Source organism: Sinocyclocheilus anshuiensis, unplaced genomic scaffold, assembly GCF_001515605.1.
Source record: "Sinocyclocheilus anshuiensis isolate Anshui unplaced genomic scaffold, SAMN03320099.WGS_v1.1 scaffold1184, whole genome shotgun sequence".
NCBI lineage: Eukaryota > Metazoa > Chordata > Actinopteri > Cypriniformes > Cyprinidae > Sinocyclocheilus > Sinocyclocheilus anshuiensis.
In genome coordinates this window covers 881,733-897,286 of record NW_015547647.1, presented here as the reverse complement: position 1 = coordinate 897,286, position 15,554 = coordinate 881,733, and the positions used below count along the sequence as shown (strand labels likewise).

Sequence of the window (15,554 nt, the reverse complement as noted above, 5' to 3'; positions counted from 1 at the left end):
TATTTAATTTAATTTTATTTAATTTAATTTTATTTAATTTAATTTTTTGTTTTGTTTTGTTTTGTTTTGTTTTGTTTTATTTTATTTTTAAGAATTTGATAAAGATTCAGGCTGTGTCCTAAGAATTGCAGTTTGTGGTAATATTCTGCATGTTTGTTTTTCCTCAGGTTCGACAGATCCGTCTGTGTTGGGGTTTATCATCTCTCCATGGTCGCTGCTGCTCATGCCTTCCGGAAACATCTCTTTCACGGATGAAAATGTCACACAGAAGGATCTGCGGGCTTTCACTCCTCCAGAGGTGCTGGAGGGCCTCAACCTCTCCTCACTTTCTGATATGGAAAAGGTACCTTATGGATTTTGAAAGACTTTTGTTTGGCTTCTTGTTTCCTTTTTAAAAATCTCGTTTCCCCCCCCATGACTTCTGTTCAGTTAAAACTATTTTGTTTTTCACTGTCGACAAAAAGTGAGAAAAACGACTTTGGTTCTATTGCACAACCATTTCTTTTATATTTTACATGAATATATTTTCTCCTAAAACATTTTGACAGTACGCTTGAATGCTTCTGTGTAAACATGACTTTCTCAGAGGGAGACTTGTGCATTCTTTGGCAGACTCTTGGATATTTTGTTCCAAAAGCTATTCTTTAGCAGGATGAACAGACAGAAGAACTAGACAGGGAAGAAACACAAAACTATGCAGATGTGCTATCTATAAAGTTTGATGCTGATTAAAGCCTAAAACATACTACTGGCTGACAAATGCTTCTGACAACACAAGCTTGTTTGTGTGTGAAAATGTCAGAATGAGGCTGTTAACATGGGCTAAAATGTTTCATTGTCACATTTCTGTTTCCTTTTTAATTTCTAGATGCACATGTATTCACTTGGCATGACGTTGTTTTGGGGTGCAGACTATGAGATTCCTCAGAGCCAGGTGAGTCCTCCTAGACATGGTTAAAATCAAATTAAATTGATATTTTAACCCAGTTGTACTATGTATTTTCTACTTTTTTATAGAGTATCACATTGCTAGCTTAGAAACATGAAAAACTCTATCTATTAGGGCTGCACGTTAAATATCGCATGCGATTTATCGTACAGCCCTACTATCTATATTAATCAAGTAAGAATCGAGTCTCCACTGTTTTATTCTTCTGGACCATTGCAACATCATGTTAAATTGGGTAAATAAATTAATACGTCTTTCTCCCGTTCTCTCTCACAGACACACACACAGTACAGACACGTACTCGCGCACACATGCGGAGACACGACCAGAAACTTGTTGTCAGCACTGCCCCGCCAATTTATCAATAAAATAGTTTCGCAGCTGAAAAGCTACATGACCTTTCTCAGTAGCGAGGTTCTTGAAGCAGTTCAACTTAAAGATTCGCTATTAATAGACGCTGCTGCTGAATACTGCTGAGAGACACACAAACGCAAGTATTCACACGCGCTTAATCTCTCTCCCTCTCTCTCTCTCTCTGATAACTGCGTTAACCTGCATATCAATGTTTGTCAAAGCCTCCGTTATTAGCTACGGAAGGTTTGGGATGAGGTGATTAAAATTAGCTAGTTCAACACACACAAGATTTCAGGACAGAAACATGTTAAATATCTTGAAACCCAGGATTTCAGGACAGAAACATGTTAAATATCTTGAAACAAATCATCTGAACAATTGATGAGTGATTGTGACTCCAGGCCGTTAAAATTATTAGAGAAATAATGCACTCCCGAAGTGGTTATGTGGCCACGTCGCCGCGCCTATTAATGGAATGGTCTTTCTCAGTTCTCAAACAAATGAAGAACTACATTCGATTTTTATTGACTGGACGCAAGCGCTTATTGCGATAGAAAATACTGTAACGGTTTCACTGATTAAGAAATATTTTTGTTTGCTTGGGTGGTAATATTAGGCCTATTATATTAATAGGGAAGGGGGGCCCAAAAATTTGTTTTGCCTATGTCACGAAAAGAGGTAAATCCGGCCCTGAATACGGCCCAGGACTTGTGGCGAATAAAGATTCTAGACGATTCAGCAACTTCTTTTCTATCAGCAAACTATCTTTTCACTGAGCTCTACATGTGTGTTTTAGCCAATGAAACTTGGAGAGCATCTGAACCGCGTCCTGCTCAACATGTGTGATGATTCCACGCTCACCCGACTGTCCGTACGCTCGGTTCTGGACACCTGCGGCGCTCACATCCGTAACTCCAACTGTGACCCTTCGTTTTCTTACGTCAGGAGGCTGGTGAGACTCGTTCTTGGCAGTCTCTCGCAGGTACATCTATATATTTCTTTCAACATTTTGTTAATGTTTCAACCATTTTCGGTTCATTTCAAGTTATGAATTTAAGAAGTCATGACTTAAGGTTCAGCAACTAAATAAAGAACCACTTTGATTATTTCAGCGAATGAGTGAGTTGTTAGAATGATTCAAACCTAAGAGTTTAAGAATACAGTATATGTTATTGTTTTCTGTTGCAGCACAGTATTTTACTTAAAGTTTTAAAGCCTGTTTTATATATTATACTTTATTTATTTATTTATTTGCTTTACTCCATATCCAGTTCTCAGTCCCCACCCTTTTTATTCCTGGTTGATCACAAAGCACTAATGATTCAGCACTAACAATATGTGTGAACATACTGTTCCTATTACCTGAATTGCCTGCTCAGTCCAGCCCTATAAAACGGCTTTCAATTAAAAAGGTAGTTAACAGTCTTTCTCGTGTTTGTTGTCACATCCTGTTCCTCAGCTGCACACTCCCCAGTAGTTTAATTGCACAGCGATACAGAAAGAGCATATTGCTAGGAACAGATGTGTTTCTGGTCTTATTTTCTGCACTGTGTGCCTTTTTCAATTGTTTAAGTGATCCAGTAGGAATGCTGTCTCCTAATTCCTGTTGATTTCAGACTTCATATGCTTTATAGTTTAATGATGTGCCAAACAAAGAACTTTTTTTCTCCTTTCTTGTCATCTTTTCTCTCCCCTTCTTCTCTGTTCCTCTCCCAACTTTCCAACTCCCTCATTGCTTTCGCTCTCCATCTATCTTCTGTCTGTCTCTCACTCCTTCTCGTCCTCTCTCTGTGCATAGACAAGAGTTTGAATCGAATCTAGACAAGCACATCACCACAAACCAAAACCAGAGTGTTTCATTTTGGAAAATATGACCAATTCTTGCCAGTGTTTTCAGCGGTGCTGCAGCACAAACACGACCGGACGGTTATGTAACTGAGGCATGGCATCGATCAGTAATAGATATTTCCCAGGGTTTTATTTATTTATTTTTTACTGTGTGTTCTGTAGGGCGTTTGGTTTTCATGCTGTTGTATCTGGCCACGCATCGGGGTCATAATGTGAGAAAACAAGCCTGCCTTCCTGTTGATTAATCTTGTGAGTGGCTGCTTGGGTTTGTTCTTCCTGTGAGCAGCCCTCCTGAGATTTTCCCAAGTCTTCCATTATGTTTGGTTTTTCTTCCTCCAGCAAACCTGATTTAGGCAAAAACTTTATTCAAAATATGTTTCGACTTGGTTTAACAGTCTAGACCAAGCTTTCTTCAAGTCCTCTAAGGATATGAAATCCATTTGCCCTCAACACTCCATTTAATTTTTCCCCCAAAGTTTGTAGCCTGTTTTAATTTTCCCCCATCTTTCCATTATATAATAATAATAATAATAATAATAATAATTATTATTATTATTATTATTATTATTATTATTATTATTTAAAATTGATCTTATTTTTTGCAGCTTATACAATCTGGGTGCCTTGTAGAGAAAATTTCATAAAGTAAACTACCATTCAAAAGTTTAGGATCTGTAAGAATTTTTAATGTTTTTGAAAGTAGTCTCTTATGCTCATTAAGGCTGCATTTATTTGAGCAAAAATAAATAGTAAACAGTAAAACAGTAATAATAGAAAATTTAGAATAACTGTTTTCTTTTTTAATATATTTTAAAATGTAATTTATTCCTGTGATGCAAAGCTGAATTTTCAGCATCATTACTCCAGTCTTCAGTGTCACGTGATCCTTCTATTAGGAAATTATTTTAATGTGCTGATTTGCTGCTCAAGAAACATTTCAGATTATTATCAATGTTGAAAATAGTTGTATGCTTAATATTTTTGTGGAAATGGATACATTTTTTTTAATTATTCTTTGAATAGAAAGTTCAAAAGAACATTATTGAAATAAAAGCAAATAGCAAATAGAAGCATTTATTTGAAATATAAATCATTATCATAAATCATAAAAATGATAAAGGAATAAAAGTAGTATTGCATTCTTTAAAAAAATAAAAAAATAAATAAAAATCTTACTGACCCTAAACTTTCGAGTGGCAGTGTGTGTTTAAATGATAATCTATTTCACAAGAGAAAACAATTCAGTATATTTTGCTTTCTTTTAATCTTGTTCTTTGATAAAAAGAGAATGATTGATTTCTCATTTTTGTGCATGTGTTTGTTTAGCTGGACGGTCTGTTGTCTCAAAGTGAAAGGGAGTCACTTCCAGAGAGAAGCAAAGAGATTCGTGAACGGCTGCGAGGAAAAGGCCTTCCAGCAGGTAATACACACCAGATGCCTTATGTAAATAGGCATCTTTTGCTTATTATATAAGAAAATGAAGATGGGGTTTCATCCCTCCGTTATTAAACATGTAAGCATTTGCTTTCTACTTCTATCTTGCTTTCACCCACACACACATGCACACGCAAACACACAGGCATGTCAGTACACGCTCACACTCCTGATCTTCCAGTCGTCTTTTGCGTCAACCACACGTTTGGAGTTGCTGTTAATAAATGATGATATTTTGATTGTAATCACAGCTTACGATTTCTTCGCTTTGTTATAATCTCTGACTGATTGTTTCAATTCTGTGAAGTGCTGCGCTTCATGCTGACTCATCACTCAACATTTATCAAGTTAAGAGGAAGTGATTCAGAATGTAAACAGAGCAGGGCTTGGTTCTGACATGACGTGGCTTTGGCCCCTCAGGAGCTGCTGCTTATCAGAACTGAAGGATAAAAGATCCTCCCTGCCACAAGAGACAAGCCAGAACACCACCAGCTCTAGAAGTGCCAATCTGAAACTAAAGAGTGGTGCTGAGCTTTCCAGATAATCTCAAGATTGCAGATAGAAAGTTCTGGGGAATTTTGTGATATTTATTTATTTTATTTTTAGATAAATAGTGGTTCTGGGGAAATTTGTTTTCCCATTTTATGATATTGTCACAATGTGCAGATTGTTTATGCTATGTTTTAAAAAATACTAGCATACTGCTTATTGTATACAGCAAAGTGTGGGTGTATGTATGTATGTATGTATGTGTATATTTAGTCTTTGCAACTTTACAGATCTTCTTTATGCACCAAGAGCTTGTAACACTCCAAAGAGAAAGGAAAAATTGAAATCGCATCATATGACCCCTTTAATGGTAATTTTCTGCCTTATTTTTAGGTAATGTTTAGCATGTTTGCACCGTACATGAGCGAATCATGTGCTTCAACAAAACAGACACTGCAAATAAACAACTATATGGTTCTTAATTAGCATAACTGTTGTCGCAACATGCCATAATGTTTATGCAGGGGATAATCTTCTTCTGATCTTTTATCCATGCTGTTTAAAAAAAACAAAAGTGACAAAAAGACCCAAAAAAAAGAGAGTAATAAATAAAAAGCTTCAGTATGAGTAAATTATTTGTATTTATTATTTTGTATTTATATTTAATTATTTATATTATATTTAATATCTTGTATATATTTTTTATATTATATTATTTACCAATTACCAATTAAGTTGTAGTCCTATATAGCCAAATTTTTCACTGTCGCAAGTCTGGACATTGTAGATTATTATGGCCAAGAACCACCTGTTTTCAGACATGTAAAATGACCAATAGTTGATAGCACAATAATAAACGACGGGTGAATCTTACGAAACGAGCCAAATAAAAATGTTCCAGTCATGCTTCATAAAAAATATATTTTGCATAAACAAAATAAAGCCAATTGACATTATTAATTAAGCAAATTTTTCCTTCATTCGTCTTTAGCGTAATGTTAAGAACAATATATATATTTTTTTAATTAGTTTATTTTAATTGTATTTATATGTTTAATATTTTTATACTTCTTTTATGCTGATTTTAGGTATAAAAATAACTGTATGACATCATTATTCTTTAAGAACCATTATTAAAAGTAATGGAAATAGAAATAAAATTCCTGAACACCCAACAGTAAAAAAAAAAAAAGAGTAAGGGCGTAAAATATGCTTGAAAATATTGTAACAGTACAAAACAAAATGTTTCCCCCTACATTACTGTTTAAAAGTTTGGGGTCAGTGAGATACTTTTAATTAATGTATCAATAAATAGATACTATTTTTCCTGCAAGAATGCATTAAATTGATCAAAAGTGACAGTAAAGACAATTATAATATTACAAAAGATTTACATTTTCAAAACATTTTTCTGAATCCTGAAAAAAATATTATGGATTCACAAAAATATTAAGCAGTGCAGCTGTTTTCAACATTAATAATAAGAAATGTTGCCTGATCACCAAATTCCTGAACATGGATCATGCATCTTTATACTAATGCAAGTTCTTGATATTTAACCCTTTTTTGTATGTTTTTTTCTTCTTCACCCAATTAGGCCGTAGTGCCGCCCATCGTGTGCTGGAGCGTTATAGAGCCCGAACCCAGGAGCAGGCCAACCTGAACCGTGGACTCAGTCGCTCTATGGGCTCTCTTCCCATCCAGGACCTTGTCAGAGCGGACGAGGGTCTCAGTCAGTACCCCCCTTCAGAGTACCACGCTGGGTCCGAATCCTCTGCCGAACTGTACCAGCAGCGCCAACAACAACAACTGCAGCAGCGCGGCCGACCCATGGAGGTGAACCAGCGTTCACACCCCCATCAGAGAAACAAAAGCTGGGCCTCCTCAGCAGACCTGGCCTGCCTTGACCCGGACATGCTCCGCTTTGGGGCCCTGGAAGACGCCCGCAGGGGCAGCAGCGCTCTGAGCACACGCTCGGCCGGTCGACACAAGTCGTCTTCCAAGTCCGGGGACTCTCGCTACGTGGACTTTGGGAGCCTAGATGTCAGGAAGGCCCATCACCATTCGAGTCAGTCCGTCGGCTCAGCGTTCAACAGCGCTTACGACCGCATCAGAAAGAAGCATAAGAAACTGCAAGCGCTCAAACAGGCCATGGATGGTGAGTACTGATACTGAGTTACTTGTATGTTCTCGGAGGTGATGTTGTATTACAGGGCTGCCCAAACTCGGTCCTGGAGGGCCGGTGTCTGCTCTAGAAGAGCTGCAACTACGCATCCAATTCGAGGACAAGAAGAGACAGAGGGAAGAAATGGTATGTATAGACAGTAAATCAAATCAGTGCTTTTCCACACATTTAGTGTTAGTGTAAAATGAATAGTAGTCATGATGCTTTCATCCTGCAGTCCAAAAAATATTTTAGCATATTTTGACAGGTGAAATGAGAACATTTATCAGCTATAGATATTTTAGTGGCCATATCCACATGAGAATTGGTTTATTTAAAATGGGTGCTGTTTATTCCTTGCATACTTGTGACAGACAAGCACAGCATCACTTTTACTTGCAGCATCATGAGATGAAACGAGTCTGTCTCCAGCTCAGTAAAACTGCATCAAGTTAACTTTACAGCTCAAATAATGCACATTTTGTATGGAAAAATAAAGTAAGTACTTGACCAAAAATATGACTTTCATATCTCTAGATTTCTATTATAAGTATAATACTGTAGACAAATATTGCTTATAACTGAGGGAGGATTTTTTTTTTTTTTTTAAGAAAATTGAAAATATATTACTGTTTCCACAAAAATATTAAGCAGCACGACTGTTTTCAACATTGAAATATTTCTTGAGCGGAAATAAATACAGTATATCAGAATGATTTCTGAAGGATTGTACATTTTAATATATATTATAAAATTTTAATTGTAATAATATTTCACACTGTTACTGTGTTTTGATCAAATAAAGGCAGGCTTTGAGAGCATAAAATACTTTTTACAAAAGCATAAAAAAAAAAACTTACAGACAAGTATGCTTCATTTTCTATATGCAAAATATTCATATATTTCTATATTTATTTCTTATGATCTTGAGGTTAAATATGACCCAATCATTTCTTGTCAGGCTTTGTGAGAATCACTCCATTATGGAGAAAAAAAAAACGCATTGTGGAAAATACAAATAATGTCTGTGGTTCTGTAAATTTGCAGAAACGTTTTAGAGATTTTGTGATCAGAGGATTAGTTGTTCCTCAAGCTCATTCTATCAACAAGACTTTGTTTGTTGTGAGTTGTGCAAAGCTAGTTGTCAGAATGGAACTGGGGATTTCAGCCATTTTTGGGCAGCATGAATCAGATCAGTGAATGGACTGTCTGACGGAGACTAGCTCTGATGTAATTCTAATTGGTGTAATCAAAAGGTTGCAGCGAAACATTTAACCCTGTGTTGCTCAATGAAACTTAACATGGCATAGTGGTGACATCATGAGAAGTTACTAATTGAACTAATTGTACCAGTTTCAGTCATATGGCAGTAAGTGTTTAATTCTACAAGCTTCAAGCCAAAAGCTAAATCTAAGTTGATGTGACAGATTTAACCAGGCTGGTTAACAGTGGTTAAAACCACCAGAAGATACAGCAGCAACCATGAATTGTGTGTGTTTCAAATGAACTTCGGGCTCTTCTTATGCTTTGAGTTCCTGTGTAGTAGAAGTCACGCATCTGGCAGCACGCAGAGCTGAGGTGTCTTTGTGTGGTGGGAGTGAATGCAGGGTTATGAATGGGTTGTGCGTGGCTTTTGCGCGTGCGGCGTGTTGCCAGGTTCTTTATGACTCAGACTGGCTGAGGGCTCCAGATTCCTGGAAATAATTAGAGAGATGTATAATTCTAGGCCTTCAATGCTCACATACCTATGCAAGCTTTTTACTCTCTCTCTTTCAGTCATTCCTTCTCTCTGGGTCTCTCTCACCATTTTCCGCTAGCTTTTCATTCAAAACTTTCCACTGCTCCCCAGTGTTGGGGAAGCTCATTTAAAGTAGTTAAACATCAGTCAAGCTACCCTTTTGAAAAAGTTCATTGCAAGCTAATAAAAAGTAGCTGACTTTGCAATGTTGGGGATGATGTAAATGTGTTTTCTTATTATTTTATTTTATGAAAATACCTTATTTAAGAATTATGTAAATAATTATTTTATTTTAATAATTGTATTTTTTTATTTTACTTTAAGATGTTATGCAAAATTGTGTTATCTAAATTTTATTTTAATAATTGTATTTTATTTTATTTTTGTAAGTCATTATTTAAAAACATATCTAAATCATTTTTATTTTAGTAATTAGTGTTTTTTAAAATACATTTTTATATTTTTTTGATATTTTAAGAACTTATTCAATAATTATCTAAATAATTGTTTTATTTTAATAATTGAATAAATATTTTAATAATGTAATAAAAATTTAAATAATTGTATTTTCATAATTTCATAATTTATTTTAATATAAATATTATATTTTAATAAAAGACCATATTTAAAAATTATTTTTATTTTAATAACTGTATTGCTGTTCTTTTAACAAATACTTTGGATTTTATTTTTAATAAAAAATAATGTATTTTATTTTAGAAAATATGCTAATTTAGTAATTATAAAAAAAATTAAGTATAATTATTTTAATACTAATTATACACACACACACACACACACACACACACACACACACACACACACACACACACACTTCTAAATTCATCAATTTAGTTTTTCACAAGTGCTTTCCATCTGCTGTAAGAATCAGAATTAAACAAACTTTTTGCTACTGCACTTATGTAAATGACCTGGTTGGCTAACTTCAGTGTTTTGTTTATTACGCAGTCATATGTGAAGGTAGTTATGATGTAATGACAGTGACATTTTTAGGTTTTTGCAGCTTAGATTCAGTTATACTGAGCTCTTTTGCTACAAAAAAGCAGGACAAATCCTGTTTTCAATAATATGTTCTCTAAAGTGAATTGTAAGATGAATCTGTGCCATCATATTGCTCTTGTGAGGGAAAACAAGATTGTGTTTATCGAGCCGTCTGTCCGTCCGCTTGTGTAAACATGAGCCAGACTCATTTTCCTGACAATAATGGGCCACATTACCCACAATCCTGAAGAGAAGGAATGTCCAGCCCCATTAGAGCAGAGCCCTCAAAGCATGATGGCAAAGAGCACATATTTTGATTGTTTTGCCTTCATTTGCTGTGAATTAATGTAATGGAGCACAGATCATTTGTTGAGGCACAGAAATGTGCTGTTTGGAGCCTGTTCTTTATGGTGTGTTCCTCACTTCTGTAGTGTGCATCTTTATCGCTTTCTTTCTCAGGGTCCGTAGTGTAAAATCCATCATCCAGTGCTGTGCTTTGCATTCTTTCTGTCGTTTCTGTTTGATATGAAGTTGTCATCTTTGTAATGCTGTAAAATCCAAAGAATCCTGCGTGTTGGATTTCAGTGTCACCTGCGTGTTTTAAATATGTGCACTAGCTTTAATTTCACTCTCAAATGTTTAACTTTAGAAACCATGCCTTGTGAATTTGAACAAGTTTCTCATTGAATTATGTTGGTCATCTGGTTATTTGTTTGTTTGTCTCTCAATTATGAATCAGAACAAGATTCTCATTGAATCATCTGATCCAGATTTTATATTTGTTTGTTTGCTTTTTGTAGTTTTTGTTTCTCTCAATTATGAATTCACATGAACAAGATTCTCATTCACACGTCACACATCATCTGATCCCGATTTTATTTTATTTATTGTTTGCTTCCCTTGTTTTTTCTTGTAATTTTTGTTTCTCTCAATTATGAATTTGAACAAAATATTCACAGAATCATGGTGCAAATATCCTTATTTTATTTTATTCTGAATTTTTGCCATGTAGCAAAAACTTAATTATGTAATATTGTTCTTTTTTAATTAATTTAATTGTTCTTTTTTAATTAGTCATAAATATGACTGACATGTTTTAGGTAAAATCATGGTGCAAATTTCAATATTTATTTATTTTTTCACAATTTTTGGCACGTGGCAAAAACTTCAATTATGAAATATTTTAATTTTTAATTAAACTTTTTTAATTTAAGGTTAAATATGACTGACATGTTTTAATTAGAATCATGGTGCAAATTTGCATTTTTTTTTTTTCACTTATTTTATTTTCAGTATTTTTAGCATGTAGCAAAAACTTTAATTACGTAATATTGTTCTTTTTTAAATTTTAAGTTAAATATGACTGACATATTTTAGGTAAAATCATGGTGCAAATTTCAATATTTTATTTTTTCACAATTTTTGGCAAATTTCCGTTTTTTTTTTACTTATTTTATTTTCAGTATTTTTAGCATGTAGCAAAAACCTTAATTAGTAATATTGTTCTTTTTTAAATTTTAAGTTAAATATGACTGACATGTTTTAGGTAAAATCATGGTGCAAATTTCAATATTTTATTTTTTCACAATTTTTGGCAAATTTCCATATTTTTTTTACTTATTTTATTTTCAGTATTTTTAGCATGTAGCAAAAACTTTAATTACGTAATATTGTTCTTTTTTAAATTTTAAGTTAAATATGACTGACATGTTTTAGGTAAAATCATGGTGCAAATTTCAATATTTTATTTTTTCACAATTTTTGGTAAATTTCCGTATTTTTTTTACTTATTTTATTTTCAGTATTTTTAGCATGTAGCAAAAACCTTAATTATGTAATATTGTTCTTTTTTAATGTAAAGTTAAATATGACTGACATGTTTTAATTAGAGTCACTCATCTATAGAATAATGAATTTCATGAATAATTAATTTTTTATTATTATATGAATTATGCGTTCTTATGTGATTTTTATTTGATTCAGATTTGCACTTCTATCTCGACTCCTCTGCTGTTTGTTTCTCATTCAGGGAACTCTGCTCTAAACACATATATATTTTTTAAAGTCAAGGTGCATCGGCTGTTTTGGAGTTTGCTGACCCTACAGACAGTAATTGAAGACATGTGCCTTTCCCTTGAGAAACTGTCCATTACTTGCGGTCAGGTCTCGTGTGTTTGGTCTGCTTTGTTGTGCTTTATAGGAGACATTTGTGAGTAGAATTACTCAGGATCTTTTGGGTCCGATTGTCACTGCATATCCTGATAATAAGAGAGAGGGATGAGAGCGGAAAGAGATTATTTCATGTTAAAGCTCAGTCCATCTGTGTGGATTACACTTTATGGGAGATCTCTCACCCTGCAGGTCAAAGGTCATTTGGATTTAAAAGCTTTTCAAAGACTTCTCCCACACTCAACTAGAGCGTCAGGAAACTCTGAGATGTGGAGACACTTCCCAGATCACACGTAAAACTCCACCACTTCTTCATTCCACAGGTGTTCCTGCTATGGAGCATTTCTTCTGTGTTAAGACATCTGCTTTGTGACCTGTCATGATCTTATCTACTTGTAGTTTCACAGCGAGGATCTGATCAGATCTTATCTATCCAACACCATGCATATCTACAGCTCTCGGAGGAGTTGAGCTTTCTCCTGAGATCAGATTTAGAGAGTTCTACTTATCTACTGTTTACCAGTGTGTGTGTCATTTTGGACATATCTGTTGAGAGAGACTCTTTTAATTATACATCAAGAGTCATAAGACGCAGTTAATGTGAGAGACACTTAAAGAAATCTGGCTTAAACTTGAAATTGTAAAGTTTATGTAAGATGACATAATCTTTAAATTGAACATTCTATAAATAATCTATTCATTCAAATAATAGAGCAATAGATATACTGTTCAACATTAAAGGGGTAGTTTACCCAAAAATGAAAATGTTGTCATCATTTATTCGCCCTCATGAGTTTCTTTTCTTCTGTTGAACACAAAAGAAGATATTTTGAAGAATGTTGGTAACCAAACAGTTGCTGGTAGCCATTGACTTCCATAGTATGGTAAAAAAATACTATATAAAATCACTGGCTACCAGCAACTTTTTGGTTACCAACATTCTTCAAAATATCTTCTTTTGTGTTAGTTATCTTCTTATGATATTTTCTTATGAATTAGTTTTTTCTGCTTGGGTGTGTTTGGTTGGCTTCTTTCTTCTGTTAGGTTGGTAACAGAAGTGCAAAGTGGCATGAAAGTCCATTTCACAGATTTTTGCTCTACAAAAAGAATTGTAAAATACATTATGAGCTGAGAGAAAGCACACACTCGAGGGAGTTAAGGCGACAGCTCCTTGCCTTCAGAGGCTTTTAGCAGATGTGCTGTCATACCTCCAGTGCTGCGGATGTTGTCATGGGCCGCTCTGGTGATACGCTGTGTGTTTGTGTTGAGTGACTCACTCTCACCGGCCTCTGATAACTGCACTGTGTGGGCAGCGTTTTCCATTGTAGTCAGAGTAGAATGTGTATGCGTGTCTGTTTTTGTGTTTTGTTTAGTATGTGTCTTGGTTTGTGTTCCTACAGTGGTTTTTAACAACCCTTCCAAGGGGTGCCAGGTCCTCCTCCCTGGGTTTTTTGTAGACAAGCATTGCAGAGTAAATCTGATAAAAGAACATGGCTAAGTTATGTGTTATATCAAAAAAGGAAGTGATTATTTTAAATTGATTTCAGCTTGTTTTAGGATTATTTTATAAGAGTTTTTTGTTTTCTTTTTGCATTGTGATGCACTAATTATAAAGTATGCATAATATTAATATACGTTGTACTGTTAAAAAATTATTGTACAAAAATGACTACAATATACAATATAATTTAGGGAATAATGGAAATTACTAATAATATTTACCTTATAAATAATAACAAAATAAATAAGTAAATATGTAATAACAAATATATAATAACAAAATGTATTTATTTTATTGTTATTGCTATTATTTATATTTATAATTTACATTTATATTTATTAGGCTTTATTTCCTTTTTTATTTTAGTTTTTCTGTTTATTTGTCTGTATTTCCTCCATGAGCATGTGGTTTCATTCAAGTCAGTGGGACTGGTTGGTTCACTGAATTTATCCAACTGTTTAAGCATCTTTCAACATTTCAAGGCGGTTTCAGAGAAAGACGAGTGGTTGCATTTGCACCAGTGTCTTTACTTGGAACTGTTTGATTGCTTTACATAATTGTCATTGTTTAGAAGTTTCACTCGAGGTTGAACTAATTGTTTACTGAGGAGAGCAGTCAGTCGAGCATGAGACGAAAGCTTCATTGTTCTTGTGTATTCTTGTCTTTCCGAAACTCCTGGCTTGAGAAATCCTTCAGGAATTCTGTTAATGCTAAATATGTAGCATTGAGTAATTGAAGTGCATGGACTCGATTTTCTGGTTCTGACAGACTTGTTAAATAGTGCACAGAGATAATGCACCACACACGGGGTATGTTGTCAAGCTTCAGTCGTAGTTTAGATAGTGTATGTGTACGTGCATTACATCACCGAGTAAAGCTGAGTCAGTGTTTCAGATTTTCCTACCTGAGCTTGGTTTGGAAATGCAAACTGGGGAATAAATTGACTGAGAACAAACAGATAGGCACTATAGTATTTCTTAAGGGGAAGATGTTAGACCAACCTAACATAAATAATTTAATCGAACAAACTAATTTAAGAAACAATTTAAAATGAATAGCAATGAAAACTGCTATTAATTTCAGAAATCAAAAGTCAAATATATATTTTATTATATATTACTATACTATAATTCAATTATATATATATATATATATATATATATACACACACACACACACGTAATATTTAAAGGCACAATTAGGCATGGGACGATAACCGTTTCAAGGTATACCGCGGTTTGGAAAAGTCACGGTTTCAAAACCACTACAATTTTCCGTTATACTGTTCCTGCGGTATGCGCAGTTTTTTATGTGTCGTCAAAGACGGAAAGTGCAGGACCCCCTCAGTTGTGTGCAGTGAAGAGCGTAGCGAGTCACACGACCCCTCCCCCTCTGGTTGGTGCGAGCGGAGTCACCTGTGTGTTGGATGGCCGAAGGAGATGAATCCCTGGAACTTTTTCCCCCGTCGAAAAAGACGAAGTCTGTCGTATGGGAATTTTTTGTGTAACGTAGACTAACCATGTTCCGTACACAACGATGTTCCATACAGATGACGTTTTAGCGCCGATCGCTACATAAATACTTCCAAGTCGAACATGAACTATATATCGGTGTCATCTTCGGTTTTCTCCCTCTTTCACCCCCGATCAAGACAGAGACCCACCCGCCGTTTGTTTCAGTGTTTAAATAAATACTATTTGGCTTGCTACCGAGGCAGATAACATGGCTAATTAACTATCTAACGTCAACTAGTTTCCTCCCTCACATTACTTCACAGAGCGGGGAATAGCAGAAGTACGTACTGTAAAAATCACGCATTTAAAAAACAAACTTTGCCCCTGTTTGAGTGTTGTATGGAGAGACCGTGTGTGTGTGTGTGTGTGTGTGTGTGTGTGTGTGTGAGACA

General features: G+C 34.7%; 1 protein-coding gene across 1 annotated transcript in view; it reads left to right on the top strand.

The window, feature by feature from the left end:
* LOC107701923 (tyrosine-protein phosphatase non-receptor type 13-like) overlaps positions 1–15,554 on the top strand; it is an 84,115-nt gene that overhangs the window by 23,387 nt on the left and 45,174 nt on the right. Inside the window, exons 3-7 of the mRNA XM_016504077.1 lie at positions 168–343; positions 869–934; positions 2,100–2,285; positions 4,478–4,571; positions 6,672–7,232. Coding sequence (XP_016359563.1) covers positions 168–343; positions 869–934; positions 2,100–2,285; positions 4,478–4,571; positions 6,672–7,232 — 1,083 coding nt within the window. The remainder of the gene's footprint in view (positions 1–167; positions 344–868; positions 935–2,099; positions 2,286–4,477; positions 4,572–6,671; positions 7,233–15,554) is intronic.